We start from the raw sequence: 22,206 nt of genomic DNA, 5'->3' as shown, positions 1-22,206 counted from the left end.
CCAGAGTCCCTTGTTTGATTGGGCATTGTCTGTCTTCCTATCGCAGAATGAAGATACAAAGGAGATAAAGACGACCGCCAGTGAGAGAGTGCAAGGAGTAACTGAGAAGGCGAGTCAGACCAAAGGACCTGAGGATGCTAGAAGGGATTATGCTTCAGCTGTAACAGACAGTAGCAAGGAGAAAAAGCAACAAAAGAACCAGAAACCCGTGAATCAAGTTAAAGAAAGGTGAGAACAGCCCTGCTGCTCCCCAGCCTTTGTCACTTACAGGATTTGGTGTGAGGAGGACTAGAGGACTTCAGACTGAGGCAGGGGATTGAAATTCTAAGATTAGGTCTGGATGTATCTTGGATACGTGGAAATAGAATTGCCTTTAAAACTGAGGTAAACTAGTGCTCTTGCAAAAGAGAGCCAATATTTAATTGGGATTTGCAGCACAGGTCATGTACTGGGTGATGTGGTACACTTGGTACTTGAACTTTTTTGAGTATCTGATGAAAACAACAAAAAATTGCCCTCATTTCTTACTTTTACAAGCAACATGTGCTTCACACATGTAAGCCTTTAGACTAATGGTGTAAAGAGCTGTTTTGATTAGTGTGACTTGTTTCACTTGACGTGTATGAGCTGGAAGAGGGATAAAGCATAGCAGTTTCAGGTGGTTCTGCTGGGTGAGGCATTTCTGTTGGCTTACCAATGCAGTGACCAGGATGCACGTGGCCAGAGCATTTCATGCTGCCTTCAGGAACCCATTTTTCCTTTTTGCATTAGGCTTTACACTAGGCCTGCTGTGTAGCATCAGTTTGAGTGAGCTGCTGACAGAGCTTATGGGTCTTGTGTCCAGTAAACCAGTGGCTCAGATATTGTTTGCTGTTTATAATGACTTGTGCAGTTAAAAAAAAAAGAAGTAAAAATGAGATTATTTTTTTTTTTCCTTCTACTTCTTTCTTGTAGTTCTGTGGGCCGAAGAGATGGTGTTACAGTGTATTTCCATGCAATATTATCCAAAGACTTCAGGCTGAACCCTGAGACCCATAAAGTGTTCATCAGGGCTGAAGGCATTTCTCCCTATGCAAACTGGAAGGACAATATTTGTGAGCTGAACTGCACCAAGTGAGTACCCTCTTGAGTTGCACAGAGGCAGAGGAGTGTTTTGGCTCTGAACAAGGTGCAATGTAGTACTTCACTTAATACGTAAGACTGTAGCTATAAGTCCATAGGTGGGTATTGCTACAAAGGGTTTTCATAGTGGAGATAACTGCTCTAAAGCTTTCATCATGAAAGAATAATCACTATTCCTATTAAAAATGGAGTGATGCATGGAAAAGGAAGTACATAGATCAGCTGACATGTCCTTTGCTGTGTTTTGCTGTGTCTTGTGTTTCCTAGGCATCTAGGAGAACATGGATACCTCATTGAAGGCACTGTAACTCTTGCAAAAGAAAATGTGAATAAAAGCATTCCTTACAAATACTGGGTTACCTGTGGTGAAGGGGAGTATGAATTTATTTACAAGCATTCAGTATCAAGTAATTATGTGAATCGCTGCTTATTTATAAGAGACAACTTGCTCAACAATGGAGGTGAGCTTTTCTGACTGGATCTGCATATTGGGATGATCCATGTTTTTTTGGTGGGATGATCTCTAACTTCATATGGACTAGCATTATTATTAGACAGCACTGTCTGAAGCCGGAAACTTAATGGATCAGTGGGGGTATTTCTGTGCACGGCTGAAAGAGTGAAGACATGCAAATATGTCTGTGTTTCTCAAATGATTGTTTTCCTGTGCTCTCATCTGTATTTCTTGTTCTAGAATGGCATCAGTATGATGATATTGTGTGTGCAAAGCCTTCTGTAATGAAAAACATTTGGAATATGCTTTCTCGTGATAAAAACAAAGACGTGGTGGAAGGGAAGATAATAGCTGCAAATATTATGTTAGAAAGTATCTTCAGCATTCTTGGAACCTGGAGTCCCAGCAACCTGATAAACTTCCTCTTCCAGCTGAGACAATTCTATGTCGTTACAACAGACCCATGGGTATATGATGGCACGGCAATGCCATGGAGAGAGTTAAACTTTGGCACACAGCAGGTAATCTGTGTGTGTTTGTTTTTTTTAACAGATACTAGAAAATGGCCATTCATTTACTAAACACAGAACTTTAATATTGCTGTTGACCTTTTTGGGTTAATTTTGCTTTTCCAGTCAAAAGGTCAGGTGTGACAGAACGAATGGGGATCCTTTCAGGGTGACAACTACCACCTGCCTTGGGAACTTCAGTCTCACCTTTGCAATTAGGTGCTGTTCTGAATATCCCGTATTGGTCAGCAGCAGAGTTGTGATGTGGTGACTTCTTACTTGAGTGGGTTTTATGTCTGGATATTAATTTCCTAAGCCTGGCCCTTTAGTTTTGCTGCCAGTCACTCTGTCACCAACTTACCTGCACTCATCTCTGATTCCAAACCTGCCTTTTTTTTTTTTTTCTTTTGGGACGAGCTCCTTCTTGTCCAGTTCTAAGCAGTGATGCAGACAGGGCTTCTAGAGTCCTAAATTCCTTACCTGGCATAATTATGAAATATGGCAGAAATGGCACATTGTCATCTTTGGGGCTTTGGACTGCCGTCAGGGCTGCTTGTTTCCTGGTGACGCGGGAGAGGCCACAAGATGGCACAGCCGCCCAGCTCCGCAGAGCCCATGGGTGTTTCATGTCACTGCCAGTTTTCAGAAGGGAGATTTTGATTATCACCAAGCACCACAGCACTATGGACCTCTGGGCGTGGTTTCAGAGTAGCTTTTAGGGGCTGTGGGTAAGGACAGAGATCTCTCTCCCTTCGCCGACTCCCAGCCAAGCGTGAGTCCTCTGGGAAGCTGGAGTCTGCTTGCGGCATACGATGGTGACCTCAGGCAGCACTGGGTGTACGACTGCTCAGCTCACCAGTTCCCTTCCCGAGATCTGCCCTGGTCCCCTGATGCTCCTCAGCTTTGCTGGGCGTGGGAAGGTGCAGCAGTAGCTGAGTGGTGGGAGCTGGTAGCATGGAGAGGGGCACCAAACTGTCACAGGTACTGGAGTACCAGGCCTGATGTTCTGGTGGTGGTCAGTACTACGTGTGCTTAGAGCCCAGTACCACCATGGTGTGTACAGGGCTATGGAGTGTCCTCCCTGTAACCAGCAGAAGAAAATGGCTTCAGAAGAAAAAGACTTGGGGAACTAATGCCGTGGTTGGTTTTCTTTCTTTCCTTCTTTATCATAGGTGAATGTTTTGCTGCTAAAATATTTGAGGAAAATAGCTCTTCCTTTCCTTGCACCAGAAGGTGCAAAACCATCGCAGAAGGACATAGTAATAAAAAGTAAACTAGCTCTGGGGCTCACCATTCTCATAGTAGTTGAAAATCTCAGGCTTCCAGCATTTAAAACTTATCTCACTGAGCTATGTAGCCTCTTGTGCTTGGATAAGGTGTCACAAGAAGCCATACTGGATGAGATTCGTCATATCAAAAAGGCTTTTGCAGCAGTGACTAGGTATGTATGTTACTGGAGCACTTACGAGGTAACTAACTGGGCTGGTTTCACTGCAAGCGTAGCACCCTGTGATAAAACAATAAGGAATTCAGCTCTCTAGTGTCAGTGAATCAGAAAAAAAAATCAGATTCAAAGGTATCTTTGGAGGTCTGTTCCAACCTCCTGCTTAAAGCGGGGCTAATGTCCAGGCAAGGCTGCAGTCAAGTTCTGAAAAACTCCAGGGATGAAGATTGCACAACCTCTCTGGGGCCCTGTTAGTCACGGACCTTTCTTTTGTGAAAAATGTTTTCCTTTTGTCCAAGCAGGATTTCCCTTATTGCAACTTGTCACTGTTGCCAGAGTAGTAGATTGAGTTAAAACTATTGTTTTTTCTTTAAATATAAAAAATCTTATTTGTTACCCTTTTCTGTCAAGCAGTTCCTAGCTTCTTACCTGTTTGCTGTTCATACTTACAGACTGCAGTGATTGGGATTATCATGTGTTTACTCCTTTTAAATTTAAATGCCATATTTGGATTCTCCTTGTCTCCTCTGACATGCATCACTACACATGTTGATTTTTTTCTTCAGAGTGACTGCTTATTGGACTGTTACCAAACTGCTTATCTGACACTTGAATTTCTATTCTTCACTTGCACAGCTACAGCTATTAGATTTCCCTCTGGAGACCTTAGAAGTACCTCAGCCCAACCAAGGAGGCTGAGAATTGTCCCTAGAATGCCTGGCTCTGTGCATCTGTGTCACCCAATCCCCGACTGAGCTGGGGGCCAGGGGCTCATGTGGAAACTGTAGATAAAGTATTGGCACTTCTTAGTGCTGTATTAGTAGGGTTTGTGCAGAGAGATTCAGGTAAGATTACAGCTTTGAGTCTTAAACTTTTACCATGTGTACTCTTCAATGAAGATAAGAATGAGCTAAAATAATTATCAGAAGTTATCTGAAGGTACATAGTGAGATTGAGATGTAGCCCCCCCCCCCCAAGGATATTCTTGAGTCCTGTAAAAAGCTCTTCTTCTTTTACTATGTGTGTTTTGTTTTGTTGGTTTGTTTTATGGTTTTTTTGTGGGTTTTTTTGGTTTTTTTTTGTTATTTTTAGTTTGAAGGCTCTCCTGACAAATTTGTGCCAGACATGCATTGATGACCAAGTACACCAGTGGGTGTGGATTCTTCCTCTTCTGCATTTCTTTGGTACACCTTTGCAGCATGACCACTTGCTGATGGAAGAAGATACCTGGGCAGGGCTGGAAGGGCTTCCATTTGCTGAAATAAGGAAGAAGGGAGATATGTGAGTTTTCCAGAATTACTAGTTATATCCAGTGTCTTGACACTGTAGTTGGTGGTGATTACCTTACTTTATCTCTTCCCCCCCACCTTGTTTTTAAAAAATAAGAAATGTAGCATGTTGATGGTGGATACTTGGGATATGTGAACACAGACATATTGGTTGCTCAGATTATGACGTATAGCAAAGCTGTGCAGTATATTAACTTTCAGACACAACCAACGCTTAATTCTGCAAGCTGTGGAGCGGCTTGTGTGGTTGGTGATGCCTGGCGTGAGTTAAAGCAGCTCATGATATGTGTTATGCAGAATCTGAGCAAGACCTGGAGTTTATTTTCCTTAAGTGCTTCTGCTCAGTAGTTTGACTCCACTTCTGTGATCACTGGGCCTTGGGGTCTTCTACTGATCTTCGGCTGTAAATGAAAAAAGCACAGGAGTGAGAATAAGAGTCCTCTGTAGACTGAACAAGCTCTTAACCTTTTGTACCTTGAAAACTTGAAGATTTTGTTTTGTCTTCCCTCCAGGGGGGCCCTACTGCAACTAATGAAAGAAAAGAGATACTTGATGGAACTTGACAAGACTCTGGTCAAGTCCTGGATCTGTGTGCTGCCCCTGGAGAGTGTGCCTGAGTTTATAGGAGGCTTCTGCAGTGATTTGTTAGTCGCTCTTCAAGGTGTTTCTTACAGATTAGAGCACGTTGACCTTTGGAAGAGTTCTGAGGTTTGTCTTCTGGCAGTTTTACCCAGCTAAGGGATAAAGGCTGAAACTGGGCTGTACGTACCTTTTAGCAGAACTGACTGTCACTGAAGGGAACGTGGTTGGTAGCAGGTCAGAGCACAAAGAGCTTAAAATTCAGCTAAAAGCAAAAATAGTTGCTCTGAAGTAGAAGACTCCTAAGAGGAGATGAGAGGGTGTGTATGTAGCAAAAAATGTTGCTGGCATTGATGAGAGAAGGGTCTGCTTATCTGCATTTGCTTTTAATCACTGATGGCAAACATTTTAATCTTGAGATCCTCAGATGGCTGCCTGAAATTATTTTTTGCACAGCTCCTGGGAGTTTGGGCAAGGTGCTCCTGGTTTGAGAGCTATTCCTGCCTGTTGTGAAAACACTTGTATTTGTGTGAGGACAACAGGAACTGGATATTGCAACTAATAATAATAAATTTTGAACCCCTAGATTCTAAGAAGTGCGGGTTTTGTTTGTACAAATAATAGCCACCTATATGTTGACTCTTGACATCCAGTAAGTAATTTTTGCAATTTTATAATGTATTTATAAAAGCATTGGAGAAGGCATGGAAGAATACTGGATTCCTTCTTTCACAGCATCTCCTCAGCTGATGAGAAACTAGTCTGTAAAATTCCTTCCACAGTTTAATATATCTATCTTTCCATTCTTAGGTAGTAGAGAGTCTTCTAAAGACACTGCTGTGTACCTTGGATGAGAAACAGGCCAGGTAACTGAAGTGCACTTTTGTGAGAGCATCGTCCTTTTTATTTGCACCATGCCTGTGGGGTGAGGCTGTGCTTGTAGCTTGAATGTATGCATTGAGATGTGTATGAATAAAAGAATCCTGTATTTCTATCGCTCTGTCAGATATGAATATTTTTTTAAATCCATCTGAGGGAGGGATGGTTAGTTGCCACACTGTATTGAATTTGGTGGGTTTTTCCCTTTCTTTTCCTTTCCCCCGCCTCCTCTGAGCAGAAAAGAAATTCTTCCTCTTTATTCCTGTCCTTCAGAGCTCTGGAAGCTGGCTCTTGGCAGTCCTGCCTGACCTGTTGCCTCAAGCTGCACAAGAGCGTCTGCAAGTACATGAAGTGGGGTGGGGGTTTCATGATTCCTGCCACTTCTGCCATGATGATTTCGAAGGCTGCCAGACTTCAGCCCGCAGCAGTGAGTACCAAGGAGCCATTCATGGGTTGATATGAGCAAGATATCTAGAAGTACTACAAAAATGGTACAACAGGCTGGTTTTAGATCATATCCATTCTCAATTTGGAAAAGTTAATACTCTAATCAAGGTTGTGGTACTTTCAAAAGGTTGTGAAATCGTGTAATGATTTTGGTTCTTACTGAAAATAAGGTCAAAAGCCTAGGTTGGCTGTCATGGGTTTTGTTTTATGTCTGTTTTTTCCCCCTTAAACATAAACATAGGTTGTCTTTACTTCATGGAATAAGCATTCTTAAGCACAAACTGTTTGTAAGCATTGCATTTTCCCAGCCTCCCTATATCCTTTATTCAAGTAGTGGTGGGTCTCTGTTGCCGGGCATGTTTGTGCTTTGGAATCATTTAGGCCTTCTCTTAAATAAGTATTTCTAAAAATCAGTTGTACATTACTTTCCTGCTTAGTTTGAACTGTTTGGGTTTTTTTTTTCTTCTCCTGTGTGTGCGTCAGGTTCCAGGAGATGCCGTGCAGGAAGTTCCAGTGGTAGGAGTATTCAATGAAACTCTGAGAGACACTCAAACCTGGTTCAGAAATACTTTAAAACAAAAGTTACTGACAGAATGCCAAGAGCATGTGATGTTCTCTTTTTATTGGGAACTTCAGGTTTGTCATCTTCTAATAATATGAATAAAAAGATGGTTTACCATTGCTTAACCATGTAGTCTTGAGTCTAAGGGCTCTTTGCTGAGAACCGTAGCTGCTATGGCTGGGTAAGGAATGAGGTGGGGACAGGCGGTACAGATTACAAGCTGAGAAGCTGCACTGTTTTAAACACTGTTGGGCTGAAGAGCTGTCATTGGTGCTGCTCAGCTCACCTTATTTCTCCTTTTTCTCGGCTGTTCCAAGAGGCATTGCTGGGATGAGGAGCTGCCCCTCGTGGGCGTTTAGCTGGAGCTGTTGCCCTACTCACCCTGTACATCCCACCGACCGTCCTTCAGGCCTTCCAGCAGGCAAAGCACGGAGCAAGTCCTTACAGTCTGACTCACTCTGCTCCCAGCCTTTCCTGGGACGGTTTCCAGCATTAAGGTGGAAGTGGTTCATCCAAACGTCTTATTTAGCAGCTGGGACATTTTGACACTGTTTGGGCTTAAAAGCTGCCTTTTGCAGCTCTAGGAGTGCTCCTTTTCCTCTGGATGGAAACACCTGAAAGGACTGCAGACTATCTGAGGAGTGTGGGGCCTCTCCTCAGCATAGTTCTTTTGATTTCCTTATTTGAATGTTAAATTTCAGCACTTAGTGTTTTGGGCTTGTTTGCTTCTCACCTGCAGGCCTGGGATGAATTTGTGAAGATCAGCTTTCCAGATGAACAGTTCACTGAGAGGTGGAAGAACACTTTACTTGCAGATCTGGCGAGAAGAATTCAGGAGGTAAGAGGGACTACAGGCAGTCACTGCATGCCAGTGGGCCAAGTTCAGAGCAGGTAGACAGCCTTCTGCTGTGCGTAGAAAATAGCTTCTAGACCCTGAATGGGCACATGAAAACACTGTGACTTTGATCATAAAAATTGCCATTGCCGTTATAAACAGTGTTCCAGAGGCTCAAAAATTGGACATGAAAATGTACCATGCTCTATTCTTGGCATCAGACGCCAGTAGCCTGCTAGCCTGTCTGCAGTGCTGCTGTGTTTCTGGCAGTGGCTGATATCCTGATGCTTTAGAGGGAATTGGACATTTCAAGCAATTACCACCCCTATAGTTTTAAGAAACAGTGGGTGTAAAGTAAGCATCCAGGGACTTACAGAAGGAAAAAGTTGGTGCTTGTCTCTTTTCATTGTGCAGAAATTGTGTTGTCCAGACTCCCAAATGCACACCTAAATGTGTAGGTCTCTTCTAAATTGAGGTTGTCTGTCTCCTCATTTCTGTTCTGTATCAGTTACAAAATTCTTTAAGCTGTTGATTTTCATGGTAGAATCAGGAAGCAAATATTTCCTAGGGGAAGCTTGGCTTGGAGAGATGCATATTAAGTAATCACACATTTTAGACAGAAACAATTAAAATATTTTCCAGGCATTTATTTGTTTCATCTGTCTCCCAGGCCCTGATAAATGGGCTGATCCTTGGCTCTACTAGGAAACTTAAACCTTTCAACTTAGTTCTTTTTGCTCTCTTAATAGCAGCACTCCATGCTTTCAGAAGAAACACTTTGGAAACTTTTAAGTTGATAAGAAATCTCACTCTTGCCCTATAGGAGCCTCCAGTTAACCAAATCTTAGTCTACTGCTGTCAGCACTACCGACTTACACAACTTGACTCTTCCATTGCCTGGTGTTTCCATAATTGTGCCACAGAGGCTGTAACTGCAGCTTGCCAGGTATTGCATTTTTCATCAAGGTAATGTGTAGAAATCCTGTTGCATAGTATAGGGATGTGTATTGTGGTGGAAGGAGAGTTGTACATTGCTCTCATTGCTTGTGTTGCTGTGGATTGTTGAAGTTTGTTAGACTAACAAAAAAAATACTGACAAGAAATCAGGAAATGAGGATCCACTTATAAAGGGTCCATGAAAAATACTTGTAATGCTTTTGCCATGATGGCTTCTGGTGTCAGTCATGTCATACAGCTTTTTTGGAATATGCCTCAGCGCTGGAGGTGTGACTTCTTGACATCAGTGCCTGATCCCGAGGCAAAGACGGATGCAGTGTAATCCAAAACACTGATACATTCCTCCCCTCTGTCTTGTACGCCTTGTGCAGACTCAGAGCAATCTCCTTGAGAAGATATCTTCCTACAACATGGGCCGATTCAGCCAGCTTGTATCAACTATTATTTTGAAGTCATGGCCAATCAAGAGCGGGCAGTCTGAGGATGATTTTGATGCGATTTTACACCATGTGCTTACGTGGCCTGACATCAAACATATCTTCAGCTTTAGTGGTATGTCTGTTAGTTGTATTTATAGAAGTCTATGTAAAGCTGTTCTCTGCCTCTCAACTCCCAGTCTGCAGAGCAGCAAACAAATATATACAAATTGTCCTGCTCTTGTTTTATTCCCCATCTCAAAGCTCAAGGTATTCAACCTGTTTTTGGAGAGGAAAGGCTAAGGAAGAGGGAGCTAGTATTCCTCTTGTGCTAATCAACTGCAGCCGCTTCAGGATTTGTGCTGAACCTGTAGATCAAGTGGATTTGCAGAACACAACTTTTTTCTCTGAGAAGTTCTAATAAGTTATTGCCACACACAAATACAAAAGTATTGGTCATGTGAATGGACCAAAATGGCTTAAGTTTTCTCCACAGGTTTTGGGTATGGGCTCTCCATGGGAAGGTTTCTGAATTGCTCTCCTGAGATCCTGGCTGTTCAGAAAAACAGGAGGGGTTGGAGGGTGGTGTGATGAATTCACAGGCTTTTGGGTAGGGATTCGAATGGGAAATGGAGGGACTCTGTATCATAACATTGAATAGTTATTGATTCTGCCTAGTTCTTGTGAAGCAGGGCTGATCCAGGTTTTACATCCTTTGTTTCCGGAACAGGAACAAACACAAAGCTCCTGGAAGAACTTACAGGTGAAGCAAAGAATGTCATGACCACAGCAGACTCTGTGTTTATGAGTGTCACCGATGACATCCAGAAAGGGTGTATCCTTGTGAAACATCTGGAAGAGATTTTCCAGCATGAGAAACAGTTCATCTGTATCTGGGAGATAAGTAAGAGCATGTTCAAAGGCGCATTGTTGGCTTACAGCATCATTGTAGTGATCGATGGCCTACTCTGTTAACCTACTTCAGTGATTAGTAATGCTAATTAGGTGCTTCAGCCGTTAGCAGTGCTGCCCTTGTCTTTGTCCTTTGTGTGGAGCTCCCAGCTCCAGTTTGTGTTGTCTGCATTTCACTGTGGTGTTTGTGGCACTGCAGATCCAAACCTGAGTTATGGGTGCAGGAGGTGAGAAGTATCTGCCTTGTGACTACAGATGAGTTTTCTTTCAGGACACCAGCAGCTGTTACGTGAAGACAAAGAACTACTCCAGAGAGAGATGAAAGAATTGCTGCAGAGGAGACAAGAAGAAGTAACACTTCTCAAAAAAGAGAAAAAAGCAATAGGAACCTTTCTGAGCATGTGTAGGAAGGTGCAGGCATCTGTGAAAGGTAGAGTTCTGGGGGAGCAATTTGATAATGGCAACTCCAGAAGACATAATTTTCTTTTAAAATGACTAGGCTCTGTAAACAGGTTTTATTCTAAACCACAGCAAGGATGAGGAGGGGTGGGGGAAGTAAACCTAGAGCATTTGGGGGATCAAGTGAGTGCTTATGCATCAAATGATATTTGTAGGGATCCACAGGCCCTACAGCATTTTGCGACTCAGCGGATTAGATAAAGTAAGCTAGGCATGGGCCAGACATCTGATTTCTCTCTGACCTGTCTCTCTGTTTTAAAGTGGATGTAGGTGAAGTGGAATTTCAACACTTGGATGATCTTCGCTCAAAAAGACTAAATACAGTTGTGAATGTCGGAAAGAGACCTCTACAGACCTATTACAGCTTGAGCCCAAAGCTGAAAGAATTTGCTCAGAAAATGCACTCTTTTAAGGATAGCCTGATCTTCCAGCAGTTCTGGGAGGAAGCAGCACAGAAGGCAGGAAAGGGGTATGAAAGTTCAGGAGAGGAGTGTGAAAGTTCAGAAGAGGAGGACGACAACCTTGTTCCTGCATTGAACCTTGATAATGTTTTCAGCAGTCTAATCTCCCCATGTTTTGAGAGCTATGAAAGGTTGTATGATGATCTCAGATCTGGAAATCTCACGCTTTCTGCAGTTGATACAATTTTTCAGGAATTCACAAATCATCCTGAAGATATCAAAACTGAACTAAATAACATATGTAAGCTTAGACCTGGAGAAGACAGAGACTGGGTTGATGAGCGATCTCAGCAGATCCAGCAATACCATGAAATGCATTTAACTTTTGAGGCTGCAAAGATCATTGCCAATGTCAAAGAGAGTTTAAACCTTTCTGGTGACTTCAGTATCCTGGAAAACTTGTTGGACATAGTAAGTATCCACTTCTTCAGCTCTGTACTGTCAGGGTGTTGGCTAGAAAGCTTGGGTAAATCTGAACCTTTCCACAAGTCTATCCCAGACTATCAAGAGCCATTCCCTGTCCCCAAATGCTTATTTGAGATAAAAATTAAATGTTCAAACAAAGTGCTTTTGCATAATATTTCTTAAAAGAGAGAAGAGAGTATTCCTCTGTTTGGGGTGTGGCTTTGCAAAGGTCTGTCTTTTCCCTGCTGGAGAATGGGTTGTATTTCCCATTTCCACACTGAACGTTTGTACCGCTTGCTTTGTAGACAGAAAAGCTTGAGTCATACAAGACACAAAAGCTGGATTCCATCAGCCCTGAACTTATGGATGCCAAGAGACTGCTACAGGGAATCACTGTGAACCGACGTGGGTGTCTGAGGGAGCTGGCCCAGCAGAAGGAGTTTGTCTGCTGGGTCAGAGAAGCACTGAAAGGTGTGTGCTGCTCACCCAGGAATTAGACAGATAGTACTAGAAGAGATGCCAGTTTGTGTGGGGGCAGAAGGAATGCCATATCCCTGGCCCATCTGCTGTCTGCTTTGTACCTTCATAGCTTCTGGTATTGATAGTTACAAGGATCTCTTATGCATTTCAGCGTGGAATGTGCTATGAAGTAGTCCCTATAAACATGCCTGTGCCACTGTAGTCTCGTGCAGCACACAGTAGCTACCCTGCCCGATAGCTGGGCTTGGTCTGAAGGGTTATAGTAGCTGCTACTATTCAGTTCAGACGGGTTGTTTAAGAGAACAGAGGCTATCCATTTAACAGGATGGCAGCGGTCTGATTAGTTGTGTGTCTGCCACCTCGGTTGTCTTATGTGCACAGAGACACACATCCTTTGCACTAGCTTCCATGCTGGCTGTGAGTCTGCTGTTCGTGGCAATGCGGAGAAAAGCCATGGCCAAGGATGTCATTAATGTGGATGAACCACCTAATGAAGTTGCTGGCAGGATGGGTGGAGGGAAGTTGCACAGGAGATGCTATTCAAAGGCATTGTTTCTGCATTTTCTCTAAGAAGTGGTGATGTGGAATTGCATTAAAGCTGCCTCATTTGTTGTTCATTCATGTGTTTATCTCATTTAAGATATGAATGAGCTGAAGGTATTTGTAGACTTGGCATCCATCTCTGCTGGGGAGAATGACATGGATGTGGACCGTGTGGCATGTTTCCATGACACTGTGCATGGCTACTCTTCCCTGCTCTATGAGCTTAGGCAAGAGTCAGGGTTTGAGGACTTCATGCACTGCTTGAAGAAGCTGTGGCGAGCCCTGGAAAGTGATGAGAATCTTCCCAAGAAACTGGTGAGTTCTGCTGGAGCCGGTCCTCTCTGCATCCTCTTGTGTTTCTGCCTTCCAAGAGTGACTGGAAGATTGACTGCACAGGGCAAATTGCACTTGTGTGGGGACATCACAGCAGCTCTTGTTACTGGAAAAAAAAAATATCTTTTGTGGCACAAAAATTCACTGCAGCAACTGTAACCGGTGTAGCACAGATTTCTCCAGAGCGCTGCTGAGGCTTTCAAGTGTGACATGGTGTAGCTTCACTCTTGCAAGAGTTTGAATGATGATGCAAAAGAGGGAAGGCAGAAGGCTGGGAGCTGTCTTGCTCTTTGCAGCAGGGCATGTTTCTATAGCAAGAGGGATTGAAGCACTGTGGGCTCTGTTTGTTCAGCCTCCCATGGTGTTGGTAAAGAACAGCTGTGCAGAAAGATGAGGCTGTGCCCGGTAGTCATTCCTTTCTTTTTTCCCCATCCTGAAACTCTTATGCCACCCCAAGCTGTTTGTCCTGAATACAGATGTAATCGTGGAAAGAAGTGCCAAGTTGGAGCGATTAGGGCAGTGCCATGTCTTCTCTCCCCACAGCGTGCTTCAGCTCAACACTTAGAGTGGTTGAAAACGGTGAAGGAGAGCCATGGGTCTGTGGAGCTGTCATCACTGTCGCTGGCAGCTGCCATCAACAGCAGAGGAATATATGTTCTCAGAGCACCAGCTGATGGCCAAAAGGTGAGGCTGCTTGGCTTTCCCTGCCATCCTGCAGACAACACTGCTCGTGTGTCAGTGACTGTCAAATGTGCTGTAGCTTTTCTCCCACTCTGCACGGTTCTTTTTGGGGGGCTGCTGCCTCCTAAGTGCTCCTCTTGCTGGGCACAGCACTACCTCAGGAGTAGAACCTCAGTGCACACCAGCACTAATGACTTATTCTCTGGCAGGTTTCTTTGGACAGTGTCCTGCGCTTCACCCTCCCGGGGAGCTCTGGAGATAACGAGGCATCAAGGAAATACTCTCTGGCAGAGCTCCGTGAACTGCAGAACAAACTGATGCTCATGTCAGCAAAGGGAGAGCAAGGCTTGGAGGTGGAGAAGTTCTGTGAGGTCAGATTTCAAACCCAGTGTATTACTGATGTTGAGGCTGGGGTTGGATTTTGCCTTGAATATCAGCTTTTAAGACTGGTTTACAGCTGAGTTGCTGGGGATGAACGGTAGCAGGCAGATAGATGTTCCTACCTCTTTGGTTCCCTGTTAAGGTGGAACTAAGGTGGAGGCTGGACAGTGGACTAGTACCCTCATCCTCTGGCTGCAGTGGCATGCTCCTGGCTGGGAGGGTTGCTGTGCTTTTGTTACAAGCTGGGGATTCCCTACTGGCTTCCTGGGGATGCTGCTATTAAAAACCCAGAGAGTGTTTTGTTACTATACAAGGCCTGACATGCCTGGCTTGGGACCAAAGCCTTTATTTTCATTGAAAGTCTTTCCTGTGGTTTCATGACTGGGACTTGTCTTGGTAAATTAGCTTAGTGTTTTTTTTTCCTCTCTGTCCTCACACAGGTCTTTTCCAATGTCCAGAGACTTGCACAGGCCTTTATAGACCTTTATTCAGCTGGGAACATGCTCTTCCGCTCCTGGCTTGCCCATGTGTATTGCTCACCCAAAAGAGAATCATGTGTTACTATAGACTTCTCTTTGGGACTCATCCCAGTGCTAGAAGGGCAGGGAAATATGGCAATTGTGCTGCCAGGCCTCTGCAAGACAATGGAGAATTTTCTGGAGAGTTGGAAAAGCTTCATGTATAAAAAACGGTTCCAGCATTTCTACCTGAACTACTACACTGCTGAACAGCTGGTCTATTTGTGCACAGAACTGGGGCAGGGCACGCCCAGCCAGGATGCCCTGATGATGCTTTCGTTCCTAAAACGTAACTGCACCAAGCAGGATGTCATTGCAGCCTCCAGGAGTGAGGTGCCTCCCAGCTCAAGGAAGGCTCTTTCTGACGTCCAAGTGATGCTGGGTGGGGAGAAGGATCTGACTGCACGGCTGGAGCACATCTGGGAGTGCTACATGAGCAACATGGGCTCCTTCCTTCCGAACTGCCTGGATATTGATACGCTTGGTGGGTGGCTGAAGAATCTGGCCAGCTGGGAGAGCGAGCATGTCACACGAGACTTTCCACGGGACCTCCTGTATGTTGGTCAGCCCAACCTCATCACGTGCCCTCGCTCTGAGGTGCTCACATCTGCTCTGGCTATTTACATGAACAGCCCCTACCAGCCTCTTCCTACTTTTGATGAAGTTCTCCTGTGCACTCCTCAGACCACCGCTGAGCAAGTGGGGCTCTTCCTCAGGAGGTGCCTCATTCCCTGCGGTGGTGGAGAGAAAATTTACACCATGCTGTATGCAGATGAGCTGAGTTACGATGTCAGCTGCAGAGCAGAGGAGCTGTTCCAGCACCTGCAGCACTGCAACAGCACCTATCGCCTCGTCATTCTGTGCAACTGCGAGAGGGAGCACAGCTACATCCCTTCTGTCTTCAGCCAGTACAAAGTGCACATGATACCCCAGAGGCAGCTAGCTGAAATCCAGCACTACCTTCAGCACCACTACAGAGTTGCTCAGCCTTCAAGCTCTGCTGCTTCTGTGTTCAAGGACAATATGTGTGTTGGGATTGTGTCCTCCAAAAGAGCTGGTGTGGGTAAGGTGTCACGTGCAAATTGGGGTCTGCTGAATGTTGAAAACCAGAGTGGGGTTCACCTTGCCAGGTTTTGTGTCCAAGTCATAAGCATCTAGTCAAAAAGAATGATTTAGGCTATAGTCAGTGGAGTGAGGTGAAGGCTGTAAGGATAGCTCATCTTGTCCTGAGATAGACATCTCTAGAGATGGTTCAACTTGCTAACCTCATACCTGTCTCTTTCTATTGACTTACATAATTAACATAAACTAGATAGCTAACACTAGATAAGATGAGTCTGACCTTCTGAGGTTAAAGTATGCCTGCAGGAAAATGTTATGTGAGATGGGACAAGGGTTGTAAAGCCTGTCTGTTTTTCTTGAATAGGAAATGATTGTTGGTTGTCTCTTAATGCAAAAAGCTAGAGGGCATTAAGTAAAACTACTTGGCAGGCTGAAAAGCAAACAGAAGGTGGTTCTTCAAACAGTGCTTAGTTAAACTGTGGAACCCAAAGCTTTACACAGGCTTAAAAAGTGATTAGATATAGTCATGAGAGAAACACCCATCAAGGGCTATTAAACACAAAGATGCTATCTCTAACATCGGAACTCCTGAGCTGCAAATCACAGAAAAAATACTGGGAAGGAGTTGCTGTCAGCTGTGTTCTTACCCTGTTCCTTACCTGTTGTCCCGTTAGAAAATGGTAATCCAGGAAGTGCTTTGGCTGTCCAGCTCTGCATGTTTCTTGTGTAAACTTTGAGTCTGAAGTACTTCTAGTGCATGCATACAGGAGCAACATCAGACCCTGCTTTTTCCTTACACCAGCCATTCTTGGGCTTTGATAGAGTACGACCCCAATGAAAAAGGTCAGACTCAAAAGGAAAAGTGTGCCACGTTATTTTCCAGGGATTAGTGAGAAAATCCAAAACAGCTTTGGTAACAAATTGCATCCTTTGTCAAACTTCAGAAATCCAGGGCAGCTGTTGGTTGTTATCTGTGAATGGCTGCTGCCTTAGCTTCAGTCTGGAAAGCTATATAAACCCGCCTTTTTTGTTGCATTACAAACCTTTTGTACTGCTCGGGTGGGGTTTGGAGCTTCCAAAAGGTTGGAAGAGACAGCTTTACCCAGACATCCGTAACTGGGAAGTATTTGTGGAATGGACCTACCACAGCCAGCTCCTGCACTACATACAGCTTAGTGTGATGGGATGCAGCGAAGTGGATGTGGAACAATCTTTCCATTTGCCGTGTTAATCTGAGGAGCAGCGGATGCAGACTACAGCCAACCGCAAACAACAAACCTGAGTCATTGGCATTGCCCGAATGCTGGCAAAATTAGTTTCTCCAGGATAAGATAGGAAATTGAGGGTGCTTTTACCTTTGACAACAAGTATTTCCACCCCACCCTCCCATGCTTTGAATTTAGAAACAACCGCATAATAGAATAGATTCAAGTCCTAATAAAAAGTAAAGCCTTTCTTCTGTAGTCTGAGCAAAACATGCTGTGTGGATAATGACAGCCTTCAGTAGCCAACAACAGCAATGGCTTTGATTCCAGGCTGCAGCTGCTCTAACCAGATTTAGGCTTTCTTCTTCTGGAATGCCTTTTAGAAAGGTTCAGAGATTTCAGAGGATAGGGTACTTAAGCATTTGACTTCTTTCTTTGTATTATGACCTTAATATGATGTATTTGATATTGATGGCTTTAATTCTTTTGATGTTTTTTATGATGACAGGGAAATCTCTGTATGTGAAGAGGCTACATGAGAGATTGCAAGAAGAGCAGCCTGACTATAGAAAACTTCTGAAGACCATCAGACTAATTGAGCCAGAAGTAGATGAAGATAAAGTGCTAAAATCTCTTCTGCCTTTTCTGAAGAGAAAACACCAGACAAAGCCTATGATATTCCATTTTGATATCACCTCTTCAGTAAGTACATCCCTCCCACAGCTGCGTTGTCCTAGAAGTTCTGCGTGGATCCTTGCAGAAGTTGTTTCTTTAAAGCTTTTGTTTCTTAGTAAGCCATTTCACTAGGATGTGTTTTCTAATTATTGTGTAAGTAAGTAACATAAAGAACGCTTTACCATCAAGGTGGTTGAACTCTGGATCAGGTTTCCCAGAGAAGCTGTAGTCTCCAACCTTGGAGATATTAAAAACCTGACTGGACATGGTCTTGGGCAACCTGCTCTAGCTGAGCCTGTTTTGAGCAGGGGGGTTGGGCTAGGTGATATCCAGAGATCCTTTCTACCCTCAACTGTTCCATGATTCTGTGAAGTTATGAGGAGTAAATAAAGAGGCAATACCTTTGTGTCTTTTCTTGTGGTAGGTAAAATGTGGAATTCCAGAGTTTCTATTCAAGCTGTTGGTTTTGCAGTATCTGACAGATAATAATGGAAATATGTGGCTACGACAGAAGTACCATTTGTATATCATTGAAATCCTTGAGGTATCACCAGTGCCAAAGAAAGCAGCAAGACACGTATGTACATAGCAATGCTTGATTGAATTTCTCAGTCATTTTGCACGGGTGTTTGTATATAGCTGCACGTGAGTTGTAGAGACTGTAACTGTAAGCATAGCATAGGAATTCCCAGTTTGTATCGGGGTGTACTACATATCTCCATTACAAAGTGGTGTCCCTGGTGGTGTGCAAAGTGTCATTAAAACCGGGCAGTAAATTATACCTGTCGTGGTTTTCTTGAGTTGGTTGTTTCTGAAGGCCTGTTAGTCCAAGCCTCACTGACCCCTCTGTAACACTTACAGGAAACATAAAAATGCAAAATGTAATGTTTCTCATGTTACTTTGTGTGTTTGAAAGTACTGGGGTATTTATATGCAGCTATAAGAACAGAGTGTAGAAGTAACGGGGATAAATAACAGGTTTTTTTTGTTTAGTTTTCTTTGAGGTTGCACTGAGAAGGGGCTGGAGGTAACAAAGGACTAATGTTACAGGAAGGAGACTGTAGGAGGAAATAGGATTAATTGTTGTGATGCACAGGGGAAAATGTGTCATGGTTGTATAGGCTAGTAAGTCTGTGATTTTAGCCAAGACTACTGTTAAGAACAGATTAAACAAACTGAAGAAGGTTAGGGCTACAGCTTTGTGATGACCTATTTTCTTTTCCTCTTCTCCAGATGTCAGCGATCCAGAAGTATAATTTCTTTGATGTGTTCCCTAAAATAACATGCAAGTCTCCCAAGGAAGTACTAGAAATGGAGACACTTGGGAACCAGTCTGGGGATGTTTCAGACCCAGGAATGGATGAGGAGGAATTTTGCAGTGAGGCTTTCCAGAGACCTTTCCAGTACCTGAAAAGACTTGACCAGGGGTACAATCTGGACGCGTTCTGTTATGAAGCACCTTCTGTGGAAGGGAGCCCGGCAGAATGCCTGCAGCAGTTCCTCCTGCACTGTGGGATCACAGATCCCTCCTGGTCAGAACTCCGAAACTTCACATGGTTTCTCAATGTTCAGTTGAGAGACTGTGAAGCTTCTGTTTTTTGCAACCCTGAATTTGTCCAGGACACTTTGCAAGGTTTCAAAAACTTTGTCGTTACATTCATGATTTTAATGGCAAGGGATTTTGCAACACCCTCCCTAAACATTTCTGATCAAAGTTCAGGAAGGCAGTCCTCCAACCTGGAGAATGTTGCAGAAGAAGATCTTCTTCCTTTCCGCATTCGGAAAAAGTGGGAGTCTGAACCTCATCCGTACTTGTTTTTCAATGAAGATCGCGTGTCCATGACATTCATTGGTTTCCACTTTCAGCCTAATGGCAGTGGCGGAGTTGATGCCGTTAATCCTTTGAATGGCAACATTATCAAGAGAAATGTCATGACTTCACAGTTGTACAATGGCTTGTTACTCCAAGGAGTTCCCTTCAATATTCCATTTGATCAGTTGCCTCGTCTTGAGAAGCTAAAGAAGCTTTGCATGGTTTTGGGAATCCCTAGTGTAATAGACCCTGATGAGACATATGAACTCACAACAGACAATGTGCTAAAAATCTTGGCTATTGAGATGCGATTCAGATGCAACATCCCAGTTGTCATCATGGGAGAAACAGGCTGTGGGAAAACTAGACTTATAAAGTTTCTGTGCAAGTTGCATAGAAGGCATGTAGAAGTAGAGAACATGAAACTTGTAAAAGTTCATGGAGGTACTACTGCAGAGATGATTTATGCCAGAATCAAAGAAGCAGAAGACCTTGCTAAAACCAATAAGGAGCAGCACGGGTTGGACACAGTCCTCTTTTTCGATGAAGCCAACACAACAGAGGCTGTAAGCAGCATCAAGGAAGTTCTGTGTGACCACACAGTACAGGGGAAGCCTTTGGTCTCTTGCTCTGGCTTGCAGATCATAGCAGCCTGCAACCCTTATCGTAAGCACACACCAAAGATGATTCAACGCCTGGAATTAGCTGGATTGGGCTACCGCGTCAAAGCGGATGAGACGAAGGATAAGCTTGGATCTATTCCGCTGAGACAGCTTGTGTACCGGGTCCATGCACTTCCACCCAGTATGATCCCATTAGTGTGGGATTTTGGGCAGCTGAACAACTTAACTGAAAAAATGTATATACAACAGATTGTACAGAGAGTTACTGAACACGTCCCAATGAGGCAGTTGGAAGCAGAGGTAGTTACAGAAGTGCTTTTTGCTTCCCAGCAATACATGAGGCAGAGGGACGATGAAAGCAGCTTTGTCAGCCTGCGGGATGTGGAACGCTGCATGGAGGTTTTCAAGTGGTTTCACAAGCACAGTAAACTACTGCTGAGAGAACTGGAGAAGTACCTTGCTGAGAAGAGAGCACCAAAGAGCAACGTTGAGAGAAACAACGTTATCTGGTCCTTAGTGCTGGCAGTTGGGGTCTGCTATCATGCGTCCTTGGAAAAGAAGGAGGCATATAGGAGTGCTATCAGCCAGGTCCTTCCAAAACCTTACAATACCCAGAAAAAAATTTTGGAAGAAATCTCCCTGATGCAAGACTTATTCCTGAGTGGTGTGCATCTCCGAGATACCATAGCAAGAAACTTGGCCTTGAAGGAAAATGTCTTTATGATGGTCATCTGCATTGAGTTGAAAATCCCTCTTTTTCTTGTTGGGAAGCCTGGGAGCTCCAAATCCCTTGCAAAAACCATTGTGGCTGATGCTATGCAAGGCCAAGCAGCTCATTCAGATTTATTCAAGGTCCTGAAGCAGATCCATCTAGTGTCTTTTCAGTGCAGCCCTCTCTCCACTCCAGAGGGAATCATAGGCACTTTCAAGCATTGTGCTCGATTCCAGGAAGGGAAGAACTTGGAGGAGTATGTTTCAGTGGTGGTTTTGGATGAGATCGGGCTAGCAGAAGACTCCCCCAAAATGCCCTTGAAGACTTTGCATCCACTTTTGGAAGATGGCTGCATAGATGATGTCCCTCTTCCTCACAAAAAGGTTGGCTTCATCGGGATTTCCAACTGGGCTTTGGACCCTGCTAAAATGAATCGAGGCATCTTTGTCTCACGTGGTGACCCCAGCAAAGAAGAGCTCATAGAAAGTGCAAAAGGGATTTGTTGCTCAGCACGAGGGGCTTTGCAGAAGGTCGAACAGTATTTTTGTCACTTTGCAGATGCATATGAAAATATTTGCAAGACCCAAGACAGGGAGTTCTTTGGTCTGCGTGACTACTACAGCCTCATAAAGATGTTTTTTGCCTTGGCTAAGAGCTCCAAAAGTGAGCCGACACCACAAGACATAGCTGAAGTTGTTCTTCGTAACTTTGGTGGCAAAGATGATGTCAATGCCTTGGAAATATTCACCTCACAGTTACCAGAAAAAGGAGAAATACATGCTCGTGATATCAGTAGAATTGAGCTGGTACGCCAGAACATTTACAGCAGTGCTCAGGATGGCGATTGCAGGTACCTGCTTGTTTTGACTGAGAATTATGCAGCACTGCAGATCCTCCAGCAAGCTTTTTTTACTGCCCGACAACAGCCAGAAATTATCTTTGGCTCCAGTTTCCCTAAGGACCAAGAGTATACCCAGATATGCAGGAACATCAACCGTGTGAAGGTCTGCATGGAAACTGGCCAAATGGTTGTGCTTCTCAACTTGCAAAACCTTTATGAAAGCCTCTATGATGCCCTCAATCAATACTACGTGTACCTTGCTGGCCAGAAGTATGTTGATTTGGGACTGGGCACCCACCGGGTGAAATGCCGAGTGCACCCAAAGTTCCGTTTGATAGTCATCGAGGAGAAAGATGTGGTATATAAGCACTTTCCCATCCCACTGATCAACAGGCTGGAAAAGCACTACCTGGATATCAGTACTGTTCTGGACAAGGCACAAAGAGAAACCGTGAAAGAGCTGAAGAAGTGGGTGCGTGAGTTCGCTGCAGCCAATACAGAAGAGCACTTCATAAGCCCGCAGAAATACAGCCCTTCTGATGTGTTTGTGGGCTACCACTCTAATACCTGTGCCTCAGTGGTCCTGCAGACAACAGAAAAGCTGAAACC

At 44.1% G+C, this 22,206-nt stretch overlaps 1 protein-coding gene across 1 annotated transcript in view; it reads left to right on the top strand.

Annotated features, from left to right (window-relative positions):
• Nucleotides 1-46: 46 nt before the first annotated feature.
• The window catches only part of LOC104162674 (E3 ubiquitin-protein ligase RNF213-like), a gene marked incomplete at its 5' end in the record, with an annotated part of 46,970 nt that continues 24,810 nt past the window's right edge, over nucleotides 47-22,206 (top strand). The window contains 24 exon segments of the mRNA XM_009701465.1: nucleotides 47-228; nucleotides 970-1,113; nucleotides 1,390-1,583; nucleotides 1,817-2,097; nucleotides 3,258-3,526; nucleotides 4,613-4,810; nucleotides 5,331-5,526; nucleotides 6,208-6,263; nucleotides 6,550-6,728; nucleotides 7,214-7,359; nucleotides 8,025-8,123; nucleotides 8,944-9,066; nucleotides 9,449-9,629; nucleotides 10,224-10,397; nucleotides 10,677-10,835; nucleotides 11,126-11,736; nucleotides 12,036-12,201; nucleotides 12,851-13,068; nucleotides 13,630-13,770; nucleotides 13,977-14,138; nucleotides 14,589-15,729; nucleotides 17,442-17,635; nucleotides 18,033-18,176; nucleotides 18,842-22,206. Of these exon segments, the coding sequence (XP_009699767.1) occupies nucleotides 47-228; nucleotides 970-1,113; nucleotides 1,390-1,583; nucleotides 1,817-2,097; nucleotides 3,258-3,526; nucleotides 4,613-4,810; nucleotides 5,331-5,526; nucleotides 6,208-6,263; nucleotides 6,550-6,728; nucleotides 7,214-7,359; nucleotides 8,025-8,123; nucleotides 8,944-9,066; nucleotides 9,449-9,629; nucleotides 10,224-10,397; nucleotides 10,677-10,835; nucleotides 11,126-11,736; nucleotides 12,036-12,201; nucleotides 12,851-13,068; nucleotides 13,630-13,770; nucleotides 13,977-14,138; nucleotides 14,589-15,729; nucleotides 17,442-17,635; nucleotides 18,033-18,176; nucleotides 18,842-22,206 (8,723 nt within the window).

The sequence above is a fragment of the Cariama cristata genome, unplaced genomic scaffold, assembly GCF_000690535.1.
Source record: "Cariama cristata isolate BGI_N322 unplaced genomic scaffold, ASM69053v1 scaffold44685, whole genome shotgun sequence".
Taxonomy (NCBI): domain Eukaryota; kingdom Metazoa; phylum Chordata; class Aves; order Cariamiformes; family Cariamidae; genus Cariama; species Cariama cristata.
Note: the sequence above shows the minus strand (reverse complement) of the source record. Positions and strands in the feature narration are given on the sequence as shown.